This window comes from Rhinatrema bivittatum, chromosome 8 (assembly GCF_901001135.1).
Source record: "Rhinatrema bivittatum chromosome 8, aRhiBiv1.1, whole genome shotgun sequence".
NCBI lineage: Eukaryota > Metazoa > Chordata > Amphibia > Gymnophiona > Rhinatrematidae > Rhinatrema > Rhinatrema bivittatum.
In genome coordinates this window covers 238,338,644-238,359,533 of record NC_042622.1, presented here as the reverse complement: position 1 = coordinate 238,359,533, position 20,890 = coordinate 238,338,644, and the positions used below count along the sequence as shown (strand labels likewise).

Below are 20,890 nucleotides of genomic sequence, written 5' to 3'. Positions count from 1 at the left end.
TAAGTCACAGACCTCTTCAGAGCAACAACAAGTAAAGTAATTAGCTTAGCAGTGCTTCATGCTTTTGAGGACCACAGTTCTGACCCCTTAATGATGCATTAGGGAAATCAATTTATGTTAAGACATGCAGAGCTCACATTAATGCATTGGAGTGCTCCTGCTTTAAATGCTAACCCCCAGTACTACTATATATCACTTCTATAGCGCTACTCAACATACGCAGTGCTGTACAAAAACATGAGACAGACCTTGCTCAGTAGTGCTTCCAGTCTAATTTAAGTCAAACATGGAGAAGTGCTAACTGGGTAAGACTTAGTCTAATTTTTATTTATTTAGATTTATATTCCGCTTTTCACACTTTTTACAGTGCTTCAAAGTGGATTACATTCAGGTACTGTAGGTATTTCCCTATCCCCAGAGGGCTTACAATCTAAGTTGTAATTAGGTTGGGTGCCTTATTTAGATTAGATTGTGAGATAGTGGATGCAGCATAACACACACGTACTTATAATTGTTTCATTTGCCTGCCAGGGTCATTTCTGGAAACAAACTAATTCCAGGGAAACATTTCTGCAAATTCTATAAGGTCAAACAAGTGCTAGATAGAGGAGATGCCTTAAAAATGAAAATCACTTTTTTTTAAGCACATATGTTAAAGAAATATTTCTCACTCTTGCTTTGTTCGGAACAGTGGATAGTACAGCCACCCTTGGTCAACATCTGGGAGCAGCTTACATCAATCCTGTTCCCATTGCTACTCATGTCATCAGTCCAGAAGCTGTTGAAGGTAAAAACAAACAACCTCTCACACTATATTTTATGCAAAAAAAAAGTATTGGTATAGTAAAGAACCAAGACGTTTAGAATGGCAATGCTGTACTTAACCTAGAGAGATTTATTTTAGAATTTAGTGGCTAAAGGAGACACCAAAGTGTATGTGGCTTGGTGCTTTTATTAGACAATTATCTAATACATGAATAATAGGGAATAGTTGAAACAAACACTGTGCCAGCAGTAATACTCATATCATTTCACTTTAAATTGTTACTATTAAGTCTTGATGTTTGAATTAAAAACAAAAAATGCTTCCTTCCTTCACAGTCATCCTCTGAGCCTCTGGGAGCAGTTTTTGGTTGATTGAGACATCATAGTTAATGTAGGCCAGTCTTCATTGCACATTACTACTACTACTACTACTACTACTAATAATAATAATTAGTATAATTATTTATCTGGGTCAGAAAACTACAGGGCAGCAACTTAAAGAATTTCAGAGACAAACTGCCTCAGAAATGAATTTTGTAATTGCTGGTGGGTCAGCATTACTGCTTGCTATGCATTTGCAGAAAAGACTTAACTTGATCTGCTAGCCTGCTCAATGCAAGGTCCCCTTAGATAGGGAGGGAACAGGATCAGAGTCTATAATATATGGAGCAGGCTGGGGGGACCATAAAAAGGAGAAGAAATCAATAAGCCATAGCCCTAAGTGACTTTCAGCCCCCAAGTGGCTTGGAGCCCCTCGCGATCTACTAGAATCTCCAAAGGAAGGAGAACCAGGAGCTCGCCAAATACTGCATCAGTCAGATATGTCTGCACTAGCTGGAGGCAGAGAGATACCGTTCCCTATACATACAAGGATCAGTCCAGAGAAGTGAGTTGTGTATCCCTACCCGCAGGTGGAGTCAGAACAATTAGAACTTTGGGCACTGCTACATAACGAGAGTGCCACCTGCAGTCCCTCAGGATTTCTCTGACTCCAGCAGCTGGAAGAGAGGCACCTGCAGTCTTAGTTAATTTTTCAGTTTAGTTAGTTAGATTTTTTTCTCCGGGTTTTTTCTTCAGGATTGCTTCCTGAGGTGTTAGGCACCTTCGTGGGCCATCCCTCAGTCGAAGCCGTTCGTCACCACTTGGAGTCTGAAGACCAGGGGCTCCTGGTTACTCACCTCCGTGGCTGCTCCCCCAAAGCTGCTCCTTCGACTACAGGACTCAGTAAAGTTTAAAAAAAAAAAAAAAAAAAAAAAAGTAAAACTGAGTGAGACTTCCTCGAACTTTCACCAAAGTCATGGTGGTAGTAGCAGCCTTCCTTCGCAAGCAGGGGATCCTGGTCCATCCATACCTGGACGACTGGCTGATTCGTGCCAAGACCAGGGAGGACTGCAAAAGATCGGTTCGCATGGTGATGTTCACCTTGAGATCGCTCGGATGGGTCATCAATCTTCAGAAGAGTCACCTGGAACCCACCCAAGAGCTGACCTATTTGGGAGCCCATTTCAATACCTTGCGAGGCAGAGTCTTTCTGGTGTCGGACTGGGTAGCCAGGTTGCAGAGCCAGATACAGGCGCTTCTTCTCAGACAAACACCCACTGTGTGGCATCATCTGCAAGTGCTGGGATCCATGGCGTCCACCTTAGACTTGGTTCCGTGGGTGATCGCCCACTTACGTCCACTACAGCGTGCGCTGCTGTCACAGTGGAGTCCGGTGTCTGAGCAGTTCCACCTACCCTTGTCTCTACTTCCAGAGTCCAGAGCCAGTCTGTCATGGTGGCTTTCACGCGACAATCTGGAGAAGGGGGTGGATTTGAACCCACCGAATTGGCTGATAATCTCCACCGATGCGAGTCTGTCAGGTTGGGGAGCTGTGTGCGACACCAGATCCGCCCAAGGGTTTTGGTCTCCAACAGAGTGCTTGTGGTCCATCAATCGTCTCAAGACAAGAGCGGTACGTCTTGCCCTACAAGCGTTTCTACCCTGGATTCAGGGACGCATGGTTCGAGTATTCTCCGACAATGCGATGACGGTGGCCTACATCAACCGACAGGACAAGACGAGAAGTCCTGCGGTGGCGCTCAAAGCACGTCTTCTGTTCACTTGGGCGGAGCATCATCTTGGGGGAATTTCCGCGTCGCAGATGTGGACAACATGCAGGTGGATTTTCTCAACAGGTGACAACTCGACCCGGGAGAGTGGGAACTGTCTCCTGAAGCATGGAACCGCATTTGTGCCAGATGGGGGGGTCCCACAGTTGGATCTGATGGCAATGCGGGAGAATGCGAAGTCAGAACGCTTCTTTAGCCATCGAAAAGAACAAGGCTCAGTCGGTCTCGATGCTCTGGTGTGCCCCTAGCCAACGGGGATTCTGTTGTATGCCTTCCCCCCTGGCCTCTCATCGGTCGGCTTCTCCATCGCATAGACCTCCACCTCGGAAGGGTGGTGCTGGTGGCTCCAGAGTGGCCACGCCGTCCATGGTTCGCGGATCTGATTCGCTTGGCCCTAGAGGGTCCTTTGCAGCTGGCTCATCTACCGCATCTACTTCGTCAAGGTCCCATCTTTTCAGATCGGCAGGATCGCTTCTCTCTCGCGGCTTGGCTTTTGAGAGGTGATGTTTACGATTGAGTGGTTATTCTGAACAAGTTATTTCCACTCTATTGCAGGCAAGACGTCCGTCCACTTCCCTGGCCTATGTGAGGGTATGGAGGCTCTTTGAACCTGGTGTCATCAGAGCTCTTGCGATCCTTTAACGGTCGAGGTCTCTATGGTACTGGATTTTCTGCAACAGAGGCTCAAGAAGGGTTTGGCGTTCAATTCTCTTCGGGTCCAGGTAGCAGCCTTGGGAGCCTTGCGGGGAAAGTTTGCCGGTGGTTCGCTTGCAGCACACCCTGACATTGTTCGATTTCTCAAGGGGGTTAAACATTTATGACCTCCCGTCCATTCGGTGTGTCCAGATTGGAGTTTATTTTTTATTTATTTATTTATTTTAATTATTATTTATTCTTTATTGCGTTTTCCACTCTTTTACAAAGAAAAAACAATAACTTTATAAATGAAATACCATAGCATGGTATACATACATTGGATAGGTCAAAACAGTAATGGCAATCATAATAACAATCATGACAGTCATAAATCATCAATAATTTTTAAGTTAATCTTTTCTACCCATATATGAAACCATTTGCTAAACCATCATAGGGGTAACTTGCAAAAAGATTGTAATCAGTTGACTAGAGGAATCTTATATGGAAACTATTTCTTAATGGTAATATTATTGGCTGTATATGTTCCAGTATAAATTCAAAATTACCTCTATTTCTTACTTCTGAGACCTAGTTTTTGCATTCAAGAAATCTTTTAATTGGGAAACCTCAAAGAAAATATACGTTGTCCCTTGATGTTTTAGAACGCATTTACGTGAATATTTAATAATCATTGTAGCCCCCACCACTAAAGTTTCAGGCTTTAAAAGTAAAAATGCCTTTTGGCGCATTTGGGTATTTCTGGCCAGGTCTGGAAAAATCCTTACCTTACCACCCATAAAGAAATTACCCATGTTTTTGAAATAAGCCTTCATTACCAGATTCATATCTTGAGTAGATTGAAACGTTACTAATAATGTAATCCGGGCTTCTATTTCAGCATGTGATTCTTCTAAAAACCGTTTTAGATTTTGAAAGTCTATGGTGTTCCCTGACGATTCTTTTTCATTAACATTTTGTTTATATGGTAATTGAACTGATTTCTTAATTTCCGGAATATTTTCTGATGGAATCTTTAAATTTTCCACCAAATATTTTTTAAGAGTAATAATTATTTGCTGCTCTTTAATTTTATTTATTTATTTATTTCGGATTTTTATATACCGACATTCTCAATACAAGTATCGAATCAGGTCGGTTTACAAAGAACAAAACTGTCGCAATAAAGGCGTTACATTAAACAGCGTTTCTTAACATATGAGTATCATATAACATATCATATAAAAATAAATAAATAATACAAATTAAATATTACATAGACTATAATAATAATAATAACTCGTCAACAGGACGTGGATAAATACAAAGGATGTTTAAGGCATGAGTATATATCTTGAATAATTAGAGGGGTAGTCTAAATTGTGATATGTGGGTACATAGACCTTGTTGCTGTGCAAAGTCGGAGTTATGCATGAGTAAAAGGAGACTGATGAATCAGAGAAGGAGTCTTAAACAGGTGTGTAGTTCAGATCTGACGTGGTTAGATCTTGAGGGGAGTATGGCTGATCGAGGATCTGATGTTGGACTATTTTTCTCTTTGACCGGTGTCGGAGTGATCTTGTGATTCTGTGTAGGCTTGCCTGAAAAGCCACGTTTTTAGGTTTTTCTTAAAAGTTGGATGACAAGTCTCTTGGCGAAGATCCGGCGGTAATGAGTTCCAGAGGGTGGGCCCGGCTGTGGAGAGTGCTCGTTTTGTTCGTTTGGTTTTGATCGGGGGAGCATATAAGGAACCTTTGTAGTTGTACCTGATGGGTCTTTGTGAAGTGTGAGGGCGGAGTTGTGAGTTTAGATTTAGGTGGGCAATGCCCATGATATCCTTGTGGATCATTGATAATGTCTTGTAGGTGATTCTAGCTTTTATAGGAAGCCAATGAAGGCTGTGAAGAATAGGTGTTATGTGGGCTCTTTTATTTGTGTTAGTGAGTAGTCTCGCTGCGGCATTCTGCACCATCTGTAAAGGTCTTGTGGATAAGGCTGGAAAGTCTAGCAGTAGAGAGTTGCAGTAGTCCAGCTTAGACAGAATTATGGACTGGACTACTAGCCGGAAGTCACTGAAGTGAAGAAGAGGTTTAAGATTTTTTAGCACTTGGAGTTTGAAATAGCATTCTTTAGTTGTGTTGGTAATGAAGGATTTAAGGTTGAATTTGTTGTCGAGACGCACCCCCAGGTCTCTGACGGAGGTGGAATGGTTAATAGTTAGTTTTGAGAATTGTGTAGCGCTTTGGGAGTTGGTAAGGGTATGGTTTTCGTCAGGTGAGATGATGAGGATTTCTGTTTTGTTTGGATTGAGTATGAGGTTCAATCTGGATAGCAGAGTGTCGATAGCTTGTAAGCAGTTGTTCCAATGTGCCCAAGTTTTTTGCAGTGATTCTGTGATGGGCATGAGGATCTGGATGTCATCTGCGAAAATATAATGTTTTAGCTTGAGGTTAGAGAGTAAGTGGCAGAGTGGAAGCAGGTAAATATTAAAAAGCGTAGGGGAGAGAGATGATCCTTGAGGTACTCCTCGAGTTGATTTGATAGGATGCGATTCTTCATTATTGATTTTTACTTTGTAGAATCTGTTCTCCAGGAACGATTGGAACCAGTTATGCGCTTCTCCTTGAATTCCTATATCGGATAGCCGTTCGAGTAGGATGGAATGGTTGACTGTATCGAATGCGGCGGATAGGTCAAGAAGAGCAAGGAGGTATGGTTGTTTTTTTTCGAGATTAAGAAGGATGGTGTCAGATAACGATGTTAGAAGTGCTTCAGTGTTTTGTGATTTCCTGAAGCCGAACTGGAAAGGGGAGAGAATATTGTTATCCTCCAGGTATTCCGACAATTGCTTGTTGACGAATCTTTCCATCACTCTTGAGATCAGGGGAAGGTTAGCGATAGGGCGGAAATTTGCAGGGTCATCCGTTGAAAGGTTTGGTTTTTTTAGTAAAGGTTTTAGAATGGCTATTTTGAGTTGATCTGGGACCTTTCCTTGGGTTAAGGAGCAGTTGATGATGTCTGCTATTGATTTAGAGATGGTGTTAGGAGTCGATAGGAGAAGATTGGAGGGTATGGTATCCAGAGGATGGGAAGATGGTTTGAGCTTCTTGAGAATAAGTTCGATTTCCAATGATGAAGGAGTTTCGAACGATGATAAGCTGTATTCTTTGTAATGTGCTGAGGTTGTCAGCTGTGGTACTGTTGTTTGTTGGTTGGAGATTGGCTTAAGGAGGTTGGTGATCTTTTTATCAAAGTAGATTGCTAGTTCCTCAGCTTTGTTGGCTGCTTGTTCATCTGGAATGATAGGTGGAGTGGGTTTTGTTAAGGAAGATACAAATGAGAATAGAGCTTTTGAGTCCAGTGCAAAGTTGTGGATTTTTTTTGCAAAGAAGTCTTTTTTTGGCCTTTAGGATGGCTAATCTGTATGTGTTGAGATGGGATTTATAGTTTAGCGTTGTGGTGGTGGAAGGAGACTTGCGCCAACTGTTTTCTTTTTTCCGAAGTTCTTGTTTGAGGGTTTTGAGTGTTGGAGTGTACCACGGTTGTCTTTTTGCTTGGGGTGGTTTTAAGGATTTGATGATAGAAGGACATGTGAGATCTGCGATCTCATTTGTAATGTTGAGCCAGGAGATGATAGCTGTGGAAGCGTCTGCTAAATCCAGTCGGTCAAGTTCTTTGGAAAGAATATTACTAAGATTGTCTATGGGGCAGGGTTTCCTGTAACGTATAGTGGTTGCTGGAAATATGGGACGAGGCTGGTCTTTAATTTGAAGTTCTGCAGAGATGACGTGATGGTCCGACCATGGGACTGGGACGCAATTAGGGTTCTTGGTTGGTGTTATGCCATAGTTGAGAAAGATCAGGTCGAGGGTATGTCCCGCTTTGTGCGTGGGATCTTTAACTATCTGATTGAAGCCTAGGTGGTTGAGTGCTGAGAGAAGGATATCACAGTTATGGGTTAGAGGTGTGCTGTTTACATGTAAGTTAAAGTCTCCCATCAAAATAGCTGGTTTGTCCTGTTTGCAATGTTTTGTTGTGAATTCAATTAGTGTTGAAGGGTCTGTGTCTAAAGTTCCAGGTGGTGAGTAGACTAAAGCTATTTGTAGATGATCCGAATTGAAAAAGGCGATTTCAGTATTGTTTATTGTGGTAGATAATTGGAGTGAGAGCCCTAGGCCCTTTTTTGTGGCTAGAAGGATCCCTCCACCCCTTTTTTTGATTCTAGGGATTGAATGAATGTCATAAAGATGGTTGGGTAGCTGGTTTAATAGTACTGTGTCTGTGGGTTTCAGCCATGTTTCAGTGATGGCGCATATATCGGGGTTGTTGTCTGTCAGGTGGTCATTGAGGAGGTGGAGTTTTTTTGAGATCGATTGGGCGTTGAATAGTGTGAGTGTGAATAGTGTTAATCCTAGCGTTTGAGAAATGGGGGAGATCATGATTGGAATCAATCTCTGTTGTCGTATGCCTAGAATCCTGGGTTTATTGGGTTTGAGTTTGGGGGTGTAATGGATAGTGGGTATAGGTGAAAGGTGCATGTTGAGGTGCTGGTGTGTTGAGTTGAATCCTTTCTTGGAATCTGGAGATGTGGTTGAGATTACAGAGGTCTGGTAGCTTGTTGGATGAAAGATGGGTGGCTGTTAGGAGACGATTAGATGAGTGGTTGCTGTGTGGATGGTAAAAGAATGGATGATGGTAAGGTAGATGTGTGGATGCAGGATTTTGTTGGATGCAGGATGAAAGAGTTTCTGAGAGGCATTGCAGTAGACTGTGGGGATGGTTGCTGGGATATGATAAGATTGAATTGCTGACGATTGATGAGTGATGTACTCTGTACTTTGATGAAGGCACATGTGCTGTTGTTTTTCTCCGGATGAGTTGTCCTGATTTGAGTGCGAAGAATGTGTTTTAAAGGTATAGATGTGAACGTTCCCAGGGCTGACCTGGAGGGTGTAAGCGGTCCTGATTCTGGGGCGCTCGGGAGTCTCGTTGTAATAGAAGGTTTTAACCAGCTCTCAATGTTGGTTGGAAGTTGTAAGTAGAAAGGAGCGCTCCGTGGCTCTCAGGGGCTGCACGAAGGGGCGCACAAAGGGGCGGGCCCCTTTGTCGCTCTCCTTCGGCGCGCGACGCTTGGCGCGCGGCGCCTAGGATGACCGGGTTTATATCCCTGTGTGCTTCTCCGTGATTGGTTGAGGGTGATTGGTAGAGGAGGGCCTGACTTGAGGCTTCCTGCGGCGGTGGGCGGCGAGCGGCGAGTAATCCTGATCGTCGCGATGTGAAGCAGAAGCAGGAGGAGGTAAGTATGGAGCTACCCCGTGGCCGGAGCGGGGGCCCACGGAGGTAGGGCGAGAGTTAATGGCCTTACCCCGATGGGCTCAAGCGCCGGCTGCGCGGGCCTCTCTCCCAGCGCCTATCTGCTCCGGGGACCTGCTTTTGTTGTGCGGTCGGCGGTAAAGAGGGCGTCTGCAGTCGAGCCGGCTTTTTTAAATTTGGCGCGGTCGCGTATAGCTGACGTCACCAGCGCGACAGGGGCGTCGTCGGTCTGCTTGGTGTTGAGGAGGGCCGGACTTGAGGCTTCCTGCGGCGGTGGGCGGCGAGCAGCGAGTAATCCTGATCGTCGCGATGTGAAGCAGGAGGAGGTAAGTATGGAGCTTCCCCGTGGCCGGAGCGGGGGCCCACGGAGGTAGGGCGAGAGTTAATGGCCTTACCCCGATGGGCTCAAGCGCCGGCTGCGCGGGCCTCTCTCCCAGCGCCTATCTGCTCCGGGGACCTGCTTTCGTTGTGCGGTCGACGGTAAAGAGGGCGTCTGCAGTCGAGCCGGCTTTTTTAAATTTGGCGCGGTCGCGTATAGCTGACGTCACCAGCGCGACAGGGGCGTCGTCGGTCTGCTTGGTGTTGAGGAGGGCCGGACTTGAGGCTTCCTGCGGCAGTGGGCGGCGAGCGGCAAGTAATCCTGATCGTCGCGATGTGAAGCAGAAGCAGGAGGAGGTAAGTATGGAGCTTCCCTGTGGCCGGAGCGGGGGCCCAAGGAGGTAGGGCGAGAGTTAATGGCCTTACCCCGATGGGCTCAAGCGCCGGCTGCGCGGGCCTCTCTCCCAGCGCCTATCTGCTCCGGGGACCTGCTTTCGTTGTGCGGTCGGCGGTAAAGAGGGCGTCTGCAGTCGAGCCGGCTTTTTTAAATTTGGCGCGGTCGCGTATAGCTGACGTCACCAGCGCGACAGGGGCGTCGTCTGTCTGCTTGGTGTTGAGGAGGGCCGGACTTGAGGCTTCCTGCGGCGGCGAGCGGCGAGTAATCCTGATCGTCGCGATGTGAAGCAGAAGCAGGAGGAGGTAAGTATGGAGCTTCCCCGTGGCCGGAGCGGGGGCCCACGGAGGTAGGGCTATCCGAACATTCAAATGTTTAATAGAATTTTCAAGGTATTCCATCTTTCTAGATGTTACTAATTTTTCTCGGGAAAATACTGAGGTTAGTTCTTTTAGCCCCTTAACTTCTTCTCCCAGGGTTTGTATATGCATAAATTGCTCTGTGAGGATTTTCTGGTGATCTTGAGTAACAAAATCTAATTTCTTAGAGACATTTTGAAGAATTAAAGACTGCTCCTAAATGCTATTTGCTAGTCTTTTAACTAAATCCGCTAACGATTCTAAAGACACAGTTGCATGTTGTTCAGTCCTAGCCAGATTTCCCTTCACTTCTTCAGTACCTTGTTTGAGTTCTTCACTACCTACTCCAGTTGGGTTGCCTCCTATAAGGATACTCCCATCCTGGGCTACATTCAAACTATGTTCCAGAGTGGAGGTTCTGACTAACTCCATTTCTACCCCTATATTTCCAGCTGGATAGTGTACTGTGGTGGGAATACCTCCATTTCCACCATCAACTAGGGAAAGATTTGAAGGGGAAGTTGTTAGCAACTGGCGAGGTATAAGGGGACTTAATGATATTTCCCCGGGTGATAGCTGTGTTCCTCCCATAGCTCCACCAATGGGTGTCTCCCCCTGTATAACCGGAACCGCGTATTCAGGTATGAGTCGCTGTTGAGCTAAGGAAATTGGTTCAGCTGGATATACCTTGACCTTAGCTTTCCTTTTATGAGGCATTTTAAGATTTAGGAAATCTTTCACAGGTTCTCCTTACCTGAAAACTCTTTTATACTAACCAGTAAATATATTAAAACAATCTTTTGCACGAGGTGGTTCAGTATTTAAAACTAACATTCAACATTATAACCCGCAGCAATCGGATACTGGATCGAATATATAATTAACACTCATCCGCACTTATCCGGACGAAGCTGGACAAAGCCGCGCGCCCCTTTGGCGCACGCGGCAGCGGCAAGCACCGATCTTATAGGCACGTCAGGCCCCTTCCTCTGACGTCAGGGTCACAGTGGTAGGAAATTCAAAAGTGTAAGCTAGAGCATTCACACCACAATGGGTGCAAGCAAACACACTCACACAGCAGAAACAAAGTCTCATCCAGTTGCCCGGAGACACTTCCAACAGGTAATGTTCCAAAAACGCCCCCAGATTGGAGTTTAAATCTTGTATTGCGTGTGCTCTGTGGCACTCCTTTCGAACCACTATGCACCGCTTCCCTGAAAGATCTAACCTTGAAGACTGTGTTCTTGGTGGCCATTTGCTCGGCACGTCAGATTTCTGAATTGCAGGCCCTGTCATGCCGTGACCCTTTTTTGCTGATTCACGACGATAGGGTGATGTTGCGCATGGTTCCTCCCTTTGTTCCTAAGGTGGTTTCGGCCTTTCATGTTAATCAGACAGTAGAGCTTCCAGGGTTCCCGCAGGGTTCCAGGGGGTCGCCTCAGGACAAGGATCTTCTTCTTTTGTATATGCTTTGGGTCTTATTGCGTTATATAAAGGTTACCAATGACTTCAGACGCTCCGATCATTTGTTCATTCTTTTCGGGGATGCAAAGAAAGAGGACAAGGCGTCCAAAGCAAACATTTCTCGATGGATTAAAGAGACTATTACTTCAGCATACTTGGTCCGCGGCCGCCAAGTGCCTTTGGGTCTCTGAGCTCATTCCACCAGGGCTCAGGCTACTTCCTGGGCGGAGTGTCAGTTGCTATCACCTCAGGAGATCTGCTGGGCAGCGGTGTGGTCCTCTTTGCACACATTTACTAAGCATTATCGCTTGGACATTAAGGCCTCTGATGAGGCGTCCTTCGATGCAAGTGTTCTACGCGCGGGTCTTTCGGGTTTCCGCCCAGTGTAAGAACATAAGAAAATACCATACTGGGTCAGACCAAGGGTCCATCAAGCCCAGCATCCTGTTTCCAACAGTGGCCAATCCAGGCCATAAGAAAGAGGCAAGTACCAAAAAATAAGTCTATTCCATGTTACCATTGCTAATGGCAGTGGCTATTATCTAAGTGAACTTAATAGCAGGTAATGGACTTCTCCTCCAAGAATTTATCCAATCCTTTTTTTAAACACAGCTATACTAACTGCACTAACCACATCCTCTGGCAACAAATTCCAGAGTTTAATTGTGCGTTGAGTAAAAAAGAACTTTCTCCGATTAGTTTTAAATGTGCCCCATGCTAACTTCATGGAGTACCCCCTAGTCTTTCTATTATCTATTATCTAGACCTCTCATGATTTTAAACATCTCGCTCATATCCCCCCCCAGCCGTCTCTTCTCCAAGCTGAAAAGTCCTAACCTCTTTAGTCTTTCCTCATAGGGGAGCTGTTCCATTCCCCTTATCATTTTGGTAGCCCTTCTCTGTACCTTCTCCATCGCAATTATATCTTTTTTGAGATGCGGCGATCAGAATTGTATACAGTATTCAAGGTGCGGTCTCACCATGGAGCGATACAGAGGCATTATGACATTTTCCGTTTTATTTACCATTCCCTTTCTAATAATTCCCAACATTCTGTTTGCTTTTTTGACTGCTGCAGCACACTGAACAGACAATTTCAATGTGTTATCCACTATGACGCCTAGATCCCTTTCTTGGGTTGTATCACCTAATATGGAACCCAACATTGTGTAATTATAGCATGGGTTATTTTTCCCTATATGCATCACCTTGCACTTATCCACATTAAATTTCATCTGCCATTTGGATGCCCAATTTTCCAGTCTCACAAGGTCTTCCTGCAATTTATCACAATCTGCTTGTGATTTAACTACTCTGAACAATTTTGTGTCATCTGCAAATTTAATTATCTCTCTCGTCGTATTTCTTTCCAGATCATTTATAAATATATTGAAAACTAAGGGTCCCAATATAGATCCCTGAGGCACTCCACTGTCCACTCCCTTCCACTAAGAAAATTGTCCATTTAATCCTACTCTCTGTTTCCTGTCTTTTAGCCAGTTTGCAATCCACGAAAGGACATCGCCACCTATCCCAAGACTTTTTACTTTTCCTAGAAGCCTCTCATGAGGAACTTTGTCAAACGCCGTCTGAAAATCCAAGTATACTACAACTACCGGTTCACCTTTATCCACATGTTTATTAACTCCTTCAAAAAAGTGAAGCAGATTTGTGAGGCAAGACTTGCCTTGGGTAAAGCCATGCTGACTTTGTTCCATTAAACCATGTCTTTCTGTATGTTCTGTGATTTTGATGTTTAGAACACTTTCCACTGTTTTTCTCGGCACTGAAGTCAGACTAACTGGTCTGTAGTTTCCCGGATCGCCCTGGAGCCCTTTTTAAATATTGGGGTTACATTTGCTATGCTCCAGTCTTCAGGTACAATAGATGATTTTAATGATAGGTTACAAATTTTTACTAATAGGTCTGAAATTTCATTTTTTAGTTCCTTCAGAACTCTGGTGTGTATACCATCCAGTCCAGGTGATTTACTACTCTTCAGTTTGTCAATCAGGTCTACCACATCTTCTAGGTTCACCGTAATTTGATTCAGTCTATCTGAATCATTACCCATGAAAACCTTCTCCATTACGGGTACCTCCCCAACATCCTCTTCAGTAAACATCGAAGCAAAGAAATCATTTAATCTTTCTGCGATGGCCTTATCTTCTCTAAGTGCCCCTTTAACCCCTCGATCATCTAGTGGTCCAACTGACTCCCTCACAGGCTTTCTGCTTCGGATATATTTAAAAAAGTTTTTACTGTGAGTTTTTGCCTCTACAGCCAACTTCTTTTCAAGTTCTCTCTTAGCCTGTCTTATCAATGTCTTACATTTAACTTGCCAACGTTTATGATTTATCCTATTTTCTTCTGTTGGATCCTTCTTCCAATTTTTGAATGAAGATCTTTTGGCTAAAATAGCTTCTTTCACCTCCCCTTTTAACCATGCCGGTAATCGTTTTGCCGCCTTTCCACCTTTCTTAATGTGTAGAATTCATCTGGACTGTGCTTCTAGAATGGTATTTTTTAACAATGACCACGCCTCTTGGACATTTTTTACTTTTGTAGCTGTCCTTTCAGTTTTTTTTCTAACAATTTTTCTCATTTTATCAAAGTTTCCCTTTTGAATGTTTAGCACGAGAGCCGTGGATTTGCACACTGTTCTTCTTCCAGCCATTAAATCAAATTTGATCATATTACGATCACTATTGCCAAGCGGCCCCACCACCGTTACCTCTCTCACCAAGTCCTGTGCTCCACTGAGAATTAGATCTAAAATTGCTCCCTATCTCGTTCGTTCCTGAACCAATTGCTCCATATAGCTATCATTTATTCCATCCAGGAACGTTATCTCTCTAGCGTGTCCCGATGATACATTTACCCAGTCAATATTGGGGTAAGTGAAGTTTCCCATTATTACTGCACTACCAATTTGGTTAGCTTCCCTAATTTCTCTTAGCATTTCACTGTCCAACTCACCATCTTGACCAGGTGGACGGTAGTGTACTCCTATCACTATAGTCTTCCCCAACATACAAGGGATTTCTACCCATAAAGATTCAATTTTGTATTTAGTCTCATGCAGGATGCCATCCCGGACATAAAGCGCCACACCTCCTCCCGCGTGCTCCTCTCTGTCATTGCGATATTATTTGTACCCCGGTATAGCACTGTCCCATTGATTGTCCTCCTTCCACCATGTCTCTGAGATGCCAATTAAGTCTATGTCATCATTCACTGCTATACATTCTAATTCACCCATCTTACTTCTTAGACTTCTGGCATTAGCATACAAACATTTCAAAGTTTGTTTTTTGTTTGTATTTTCATTCTGCTTTTTAATTAATAGGGATAAGTTTGAATTTTTTAGCTCAGGTGAGTTTTTAGTTACAGGCATTTGGACTATTTTTCTAATTATTGGAACCTCACTGTTGGGATGCCCTAATTCTAATGCATCATTAGTATCCTTTGAAGATACCTCCCTCCGAACCATACGCTGCTGAGCGACTGTCGGCTTTCCCCTTTGTTCTAGTTTAAAAGCTGCTCTATCTCCTTTTTAAAGGTTAGCGCCAGCAGTCTGGTTCCACCCTGGTTAAGGTGGAGCCCATCCCTTTGGAAGAGACTCCCCCTTCCCCAAAAGATTCCCCAGTTCCTAACAAAACTGAATCCCTCTTCCTTGCACCATCGTCTCATCCACGCATTGAGACTCCGGAGCTCTGCCTGCCTCTGGTGACCTGTGCGTGGAACAGGGAGCATTTCAGAGAATGCTACCCTGGAGGTTCTGGATTTAAGCTTTCTACCTAAGAGCCTAAATTTGGCTTCCAGAACCTTCCTCCCACATTTTCCTATGTTGGTGCCCACATGTACCACGACAGCCAGCTCCTCCCCAGCACTGTCTAAAATCCTATCTAGGTGACGCGTGAGGTCCGCCACCTTCGCACCAGGTAGGCATGTTACCAGGCGATCCTCACGCCCACCAGCCAACCAGCTAGCTACATTTCTAATAATCGAATCACCAACTATGACGGCCGACCTAACCCTTCCCTCCTGGGCAGTGGGTCTTGGGGAGATATCCTCAGTGCGAAAGGACAATGCATCACCTGGAGAGCAGGTCCTTGCTACAGGATCCTTTCCTGCTGCATCTGGTTGATGCTCTCCCATCATGAGACCTTCTTCCTCCAAGGCAGCACCAGGGCTGCCAGTCTGAAGTTGGGACTTGACTACTATGTCCCTGAAGGTCTCATCTATATACCTCTCTGTCTGCATCAGCTCCTCCAGGTCTGCCACTCTAGCCTCCAGAGATCGGACTCATTCTCTGAGAGCCAGGAGCTCTTTGCATCGCATGCACATGTACAACTTCTCACCGGTGGCTAAAAAATCATACATGAGACACTCTATGCAAAAGACTGGGAAGCCCTCCTTTTGCAGCTGGACTGCTGCCTTCATTTCAATTTTGATCAGTTCCTAGTTAAGTTTTAGGTTGCTATGGGAGTAGGAATGTGTCTAATGTCCTTTAAATGTATTAGTGAATTCACTTTGTGTCTGGTAGTGGCCTACCGGGGTCTGATCGAATTCTCAATAAAGTTTTTGTTGATGGTTTGTTTTTTTTTGTTGTGAAAGTGGCACCTGCCTATAAATTAAGGGATGAGCTAGGGTTGGGAAAAACCGTCTAACTTCACTTAGTCAGCCAGAGTGACTCACTGCTCTCTTGATTAATAAATGTTGGTACCTATTCAAACCCAATCACACTACCTCAACACCTTTCCAAGGTGAGTAACTGAGCTGAACTATTCAACCTTTTTATTTAGGTATACACTGCTCCTAGCTTATTTCTAGCTTCTGGCTACTTTTTGGGGGGGTTTTTTTGTTGTTAATACAAACACTCAGTTTGTATTAAATACAAACACTCAGTTCTTTAAAAGTCTGCAGAACAGTGTAGGGTGGCTTGGGTACATCCCACTTCTCTGGACTGATCCTATAGAAACATAGAAATGACGGCAGAAGAAGACCAAACGGCCCATCCAGTCTGCCCAGCAAGCTTCACATTTTTTTCTCATACTTATCTGTTTCTCTTAGCTCTTTGGTTCTATTTCCCTTCCACCCCCACCATTAATGTAGAGAGCAGTGATGGAGCTGCAACCAAGTGAAATATCAAGCTTGATTAGTTATGGGTAGTAGGGGAAGTAGGGGAAGTAACCGCCGCAATAAGCAAGCTACACCCATGCCCATCTGCTTTACCCAGACCGTGCCATTCAGCCCTTATTGGTTGTTTTTCTTCTCCCCTGCCGTTGAAGCAGGGAGCTATGCTGGATATGCTTGTAGTATCAGTTTTTCATCTCCCCTGCCGTTGAAGCAGAGAGCCATGCTGGATATGCGTGAAGTATCAGTTTTTCTTCTCCCCTGCCGTTGAAGCAGGATATGCATTGAAAGTGAAGTATCAGGCTTATTTGGTTTGGGGTAGTAACCGCCGTAACAAGCCAGCTACTCCCCGCTTTGTGAGTGCGAATCCTTTTTTCTTCTCCCCTGCCGTTGAAGCAGAGAGCTATGCTGGATATGCGTGAAGTATCAGTTTTTCTTCTCCCCTGCCGTTGAAGCAGAGAGCTATGCTGGATATGCGTGAAGTATCAGTTTTTCTTCTCCCCTGCCGTTGAAGCAGAGAGCCATGCTGGATATGCGTGAAGTATCAGTTTTTCTTCTCCCCTGCCGTTGAAGCAGGGAGCCATGCTGGATATGCGTGAAGTATCGGTTTTTCTTCTCCCCTGCCGTTGAAGCAGAGAGCTATGCTGGATATGCATTGAAAGTGAAGTATCAGGCTTATTTGGTTTGGGGTAGTAACCGCCGTAACAAGCCAGCTACTCCCCGCTTTGTGAGTGCGAATCCTTTTTTCCACATTTCCTCTTGCTGTTGTAGCTTAGAGTGATGTTGGAGTCACAGTAACCATGTGTATGTTTATTGAATAAGGGTATTGTCTCCAGGCAGTAGCCGTCATTCTGGCTAGCCACCCACTCTTTATTGACGGCCTCTTGATTTTATGGATCCACAGTGTTTATCCCACGCCCCTTTGAAGTCCTTCACAGTTCTGGTCTTCACCACTTCCTTCGGAAGGGCATTCCAGGCATCCACCACCCTCTCCGTGAAGAAATACTTCCTGACATTGGTTCTGAATCTTCCTCCCTGGAGCTTCAAATCGTGACCCCTGGTTCTGCTGATTTTTTTCCTATGGAAAAGGTTTGTCGTTGTCTTTGGATCATTAAAACCTTTCAAGTATCTGAAAGTCTGTATCATATCACCTCTGCTCCTCCTTTCCTCCAGGGTGTACATATTTAGATTCTTCAATCTCTCCTCATAAGTCATTTGATGAAGACCTTCCACCTTTTTGGTCACCCTTCTCTGGACTGCCTCCATCTTGTCTCTGTCTCTTCGGAGATACGGTCTCCAGAACTGAACACAATACTCCAGGTGAGGTCTCACCAAGGACCTGTACAAGGGGATAATCACTTCCCTTTTCTTACTCGATATTCCTCTCTCTATGCAGCCCAGCATTCTTCTGGCTTTAGCTATCGCCTTGTCACATTGTTTCGCCGACTTCAGATCATTAGACACCATCACCCCAAGGTCTCTCTCCTGCTCCGTGCACATCAGCCTTTCTCCCCCCATCGAATACAGTTCATTCGGATTTCCACTCCCCATATGCATGACTTTGCACTTCTTGGCATTGAATGTCAGCTGCCATGTCTTCGACCACTCTTCCATCTTCCTTAAATCCCGTCTCATTCTCTCCACTCCTTCCGGCGTGTCCACTCTGTTGCAGATCTTAGTGTCATCTGCAAAAAGACATACCTTACCTTCTATCCCTTCCGCAATGTCGCTCACAAAGATATTGAAAAGGACCGGTCCCAACACCGATCCCTGCGGTACACCGCTTAAAACCGCTCTCTCTTCAGAGAGAGTTCCATTTACCATCACACATTGTCTTCTGTCCGTCAACCAGTTTGCAATCCAGGCCACCACCTCGGCACTCACTCCTAAGCTTCTCATTTTATTCACCAGTCTCCTGTGCGGGACAGTGTCAAAAGCTTTGCTGAAATCCAAGTAGATGACATCGAGTGCTCTTCCTCGATCCAATTCCTTGGTTACCCAGTCAAAAAAGTCAATCAGATTTGTCTGACAGGATCTTCCAATGGTGAATCCATGCTGCCTCTGGTCCAGCAATTCTCCCGACTGTAGATAGTTCACTATTCTCTCTTTCAACAGTGACTCCATTACTTTTCCCACCACCGAAGTGAGGCTAACCGGTCTGTAGTTACCAGCCTCTTCTCTGTTCCCACTCTTGTGAAGCGGGACCACCACCGCTCTCCTCCAATCATTCGGCACCACTCCCGTTTCTAGGGTTCTATTGAATAGGTCACACAGCGGACCCGCCAGCACATCTCTGAGCTCCCTCAGTATTCTGGGATGAACTTCATCAGGCCCCATGGCTTTGTCCACTTTCAGTTTCACCAGCTCTTCCCATACATTTTCTACTGTAAATGGAGTTACATCTACTCCATTCCCCTCCAGTTTCTTGTTAACTAGTGTCGGTCCTTCTCCAGGGTCCTCTTTAGTGAACACAGAACTGAAGTATTCATTTAATATTTCTGCCATTTCTTCGTCTCTCTCCACACATTGATCCTTTCCACCTTTCAATTTCACTATACCACTTTGAACTTTTCTCTTTTCACTGATGTATCTGAAAAATGTTTTGTTACCACTCTTTACCTCTTTGGCAATCCTCTCTTCCGCTTGACTTTTTGCCATCTTGATTAATTTCTTCGTCTCCCTCAGTTCTACCAGATATTCTTCTTTGTGTTCCTGCTTTTGGGATCTTTTATATTTCTTGAACGCTGTTCTTTTAGCCTTTATTTTGTCAGCCACCTCCTTTGAGAACCAGATAGGTTTCATTTTTCTTTTGCTTTTCTTTACTTTTCTAACATATAGATTAGTTGCCTTGGTGATTGCTCCTTTTAGATTGGTCCACTGTTGATCCACATCTCTCTCGTTTTCCCAGCCTTTTAGTTCTTCCTCCAGGTACTTCCCCATTTCATCAAAGTCTGTGTTTTTGAACATCAAAACTTGGGTTTTTGTGCTTCTTTTCCGTGTCCTTTTTGTGATATTAAACCATACCATTTGATGGTCACTGGTGCTGAGGTGGGCACCCACCTGGACGTCTGAGACATTATCTCCATTAGTGAGCACTAAGTCGAGTATAGCTCCTTCTCTCGTGGGTTCCATTACCATTTGTTTGAACAAAGCTAATTGCAGGGCATCTACTATTTCTCTACTATTATTAGATTCTGCAGATGGGATTCTCCAGTCTACATCTGGCATATTAAAGTCTCCAACGATCACCACTTCTCCTTTCTTTGCTATCCTGTGGATGTCTTCAATCAGATCTCTGTCCAGCTCTTCCTTTTGGTTTGGAGGCCTGTAAACCACTCCAATAAAAATGGATGCCCCATCTTTTTTTAAGTCGGCCCATAGTGCTTCTTCTTTGCCCCATCTTCCTTGCAGCTCAGATGCTTGGATATTGTTTCTGACATATAGAGCCACTCCTCCCCCTTTCCTATCCTCTCTGTCCTTCCTTATCAAGTTATAGCCTGGTATTGCTGTATCCCAGTCATGATATTCCGTAAACCATGTTTCTGTGACAGCAACAACGTCCAAGTCCGCCTCCACCATTAGGGCTTGCAGCTCTGGGATTTTATTACCCAAACTACGAGCATTTGTGCTCATAGCTTTCCAGCTTTCTTTGCTCAGGTTACTGCTGTTCCTGGACTCCTTTTGTGACCTATTTAGTTGAGTTTTGTTATCCACTTTTCTCTTTGCATTTGTGCAAGGGAAGATATTAATGCCTCTGATGACAGAGTCATCCATCACTGTGAGCTTTTTCCTTTGGTTTCTGATTTGGAATTTCTGTATGCATTGGGTTTTTTCTCTCTTTTCCGATAACATTTCAATCTTTTTCTCAAGGACTTCTTCAGAATTTAATACAGAGAAGGCATTTTGTACTTGTTGCACTTGATACAGTGTGTGTCTACGGAACACAGGTCTTATTCTTCCAGAGCCCACTGTAATACTTTTTAAGTTCCTTAATGGCCTGTGTGAGTGGTGGGATAGAGTTGTGGGTTGCACAGCTTTCAATAATGGGTGTCTGTGGGTTACAGGTCTTATCCTACCTGAGCCCACGGTAAATCTCTTTTTTCTTGAGTTTTGGTTATTCAGTGGTAAGTGGAAATTATTTCCTGAATAATGTACCGTGGCTGAGACTCTCTTTATTGAAGCTAATTCAGCTTTAAAGTCATCCAGCTCCTTTTCCAAGGTAGAGAGTTTTGAACAAAAGGGGCAAGCCTTAAGTTTCCATATGATTACCCTCAATATAAAGGCTCCACAGCAGTTGCATTGAATAGTACTCATTTAGGTAAGTTATTTGATTGGTGCACCTAAGGAATAATCAATTTACTAATTTGTCTGGTTGCCTATTATGAAGTTAG

The 20,890-nt window shown here is 44.5% G+C and overlaps 1 protein-coding gene across 4 annotated transcripts in view; it reads left to right on the top strand.

Annotated features, from left to right (window-relative positions):
* Positions 1-20,890, top strand: part of C8H19orf44 (chromosome 8 C19orf44 homolog) — a 151,149-nt gene that overhangs the window by 114,731 nt on the left and 15,528 nt on the right. For all 4 annotated transcript variants that reach the window (XM_029614218.1, XM_029614216.1, XM_029614217.1 and 1 more), the window contains exon 8: positions 692-787. In XM_029614218.1, coding sequence (XP_029470078.1) covers positions 692-787 — 96 coding nt within the window. The remainder of the gene's footprint in view (positions 1-691; positions 788-20,890) is intronic.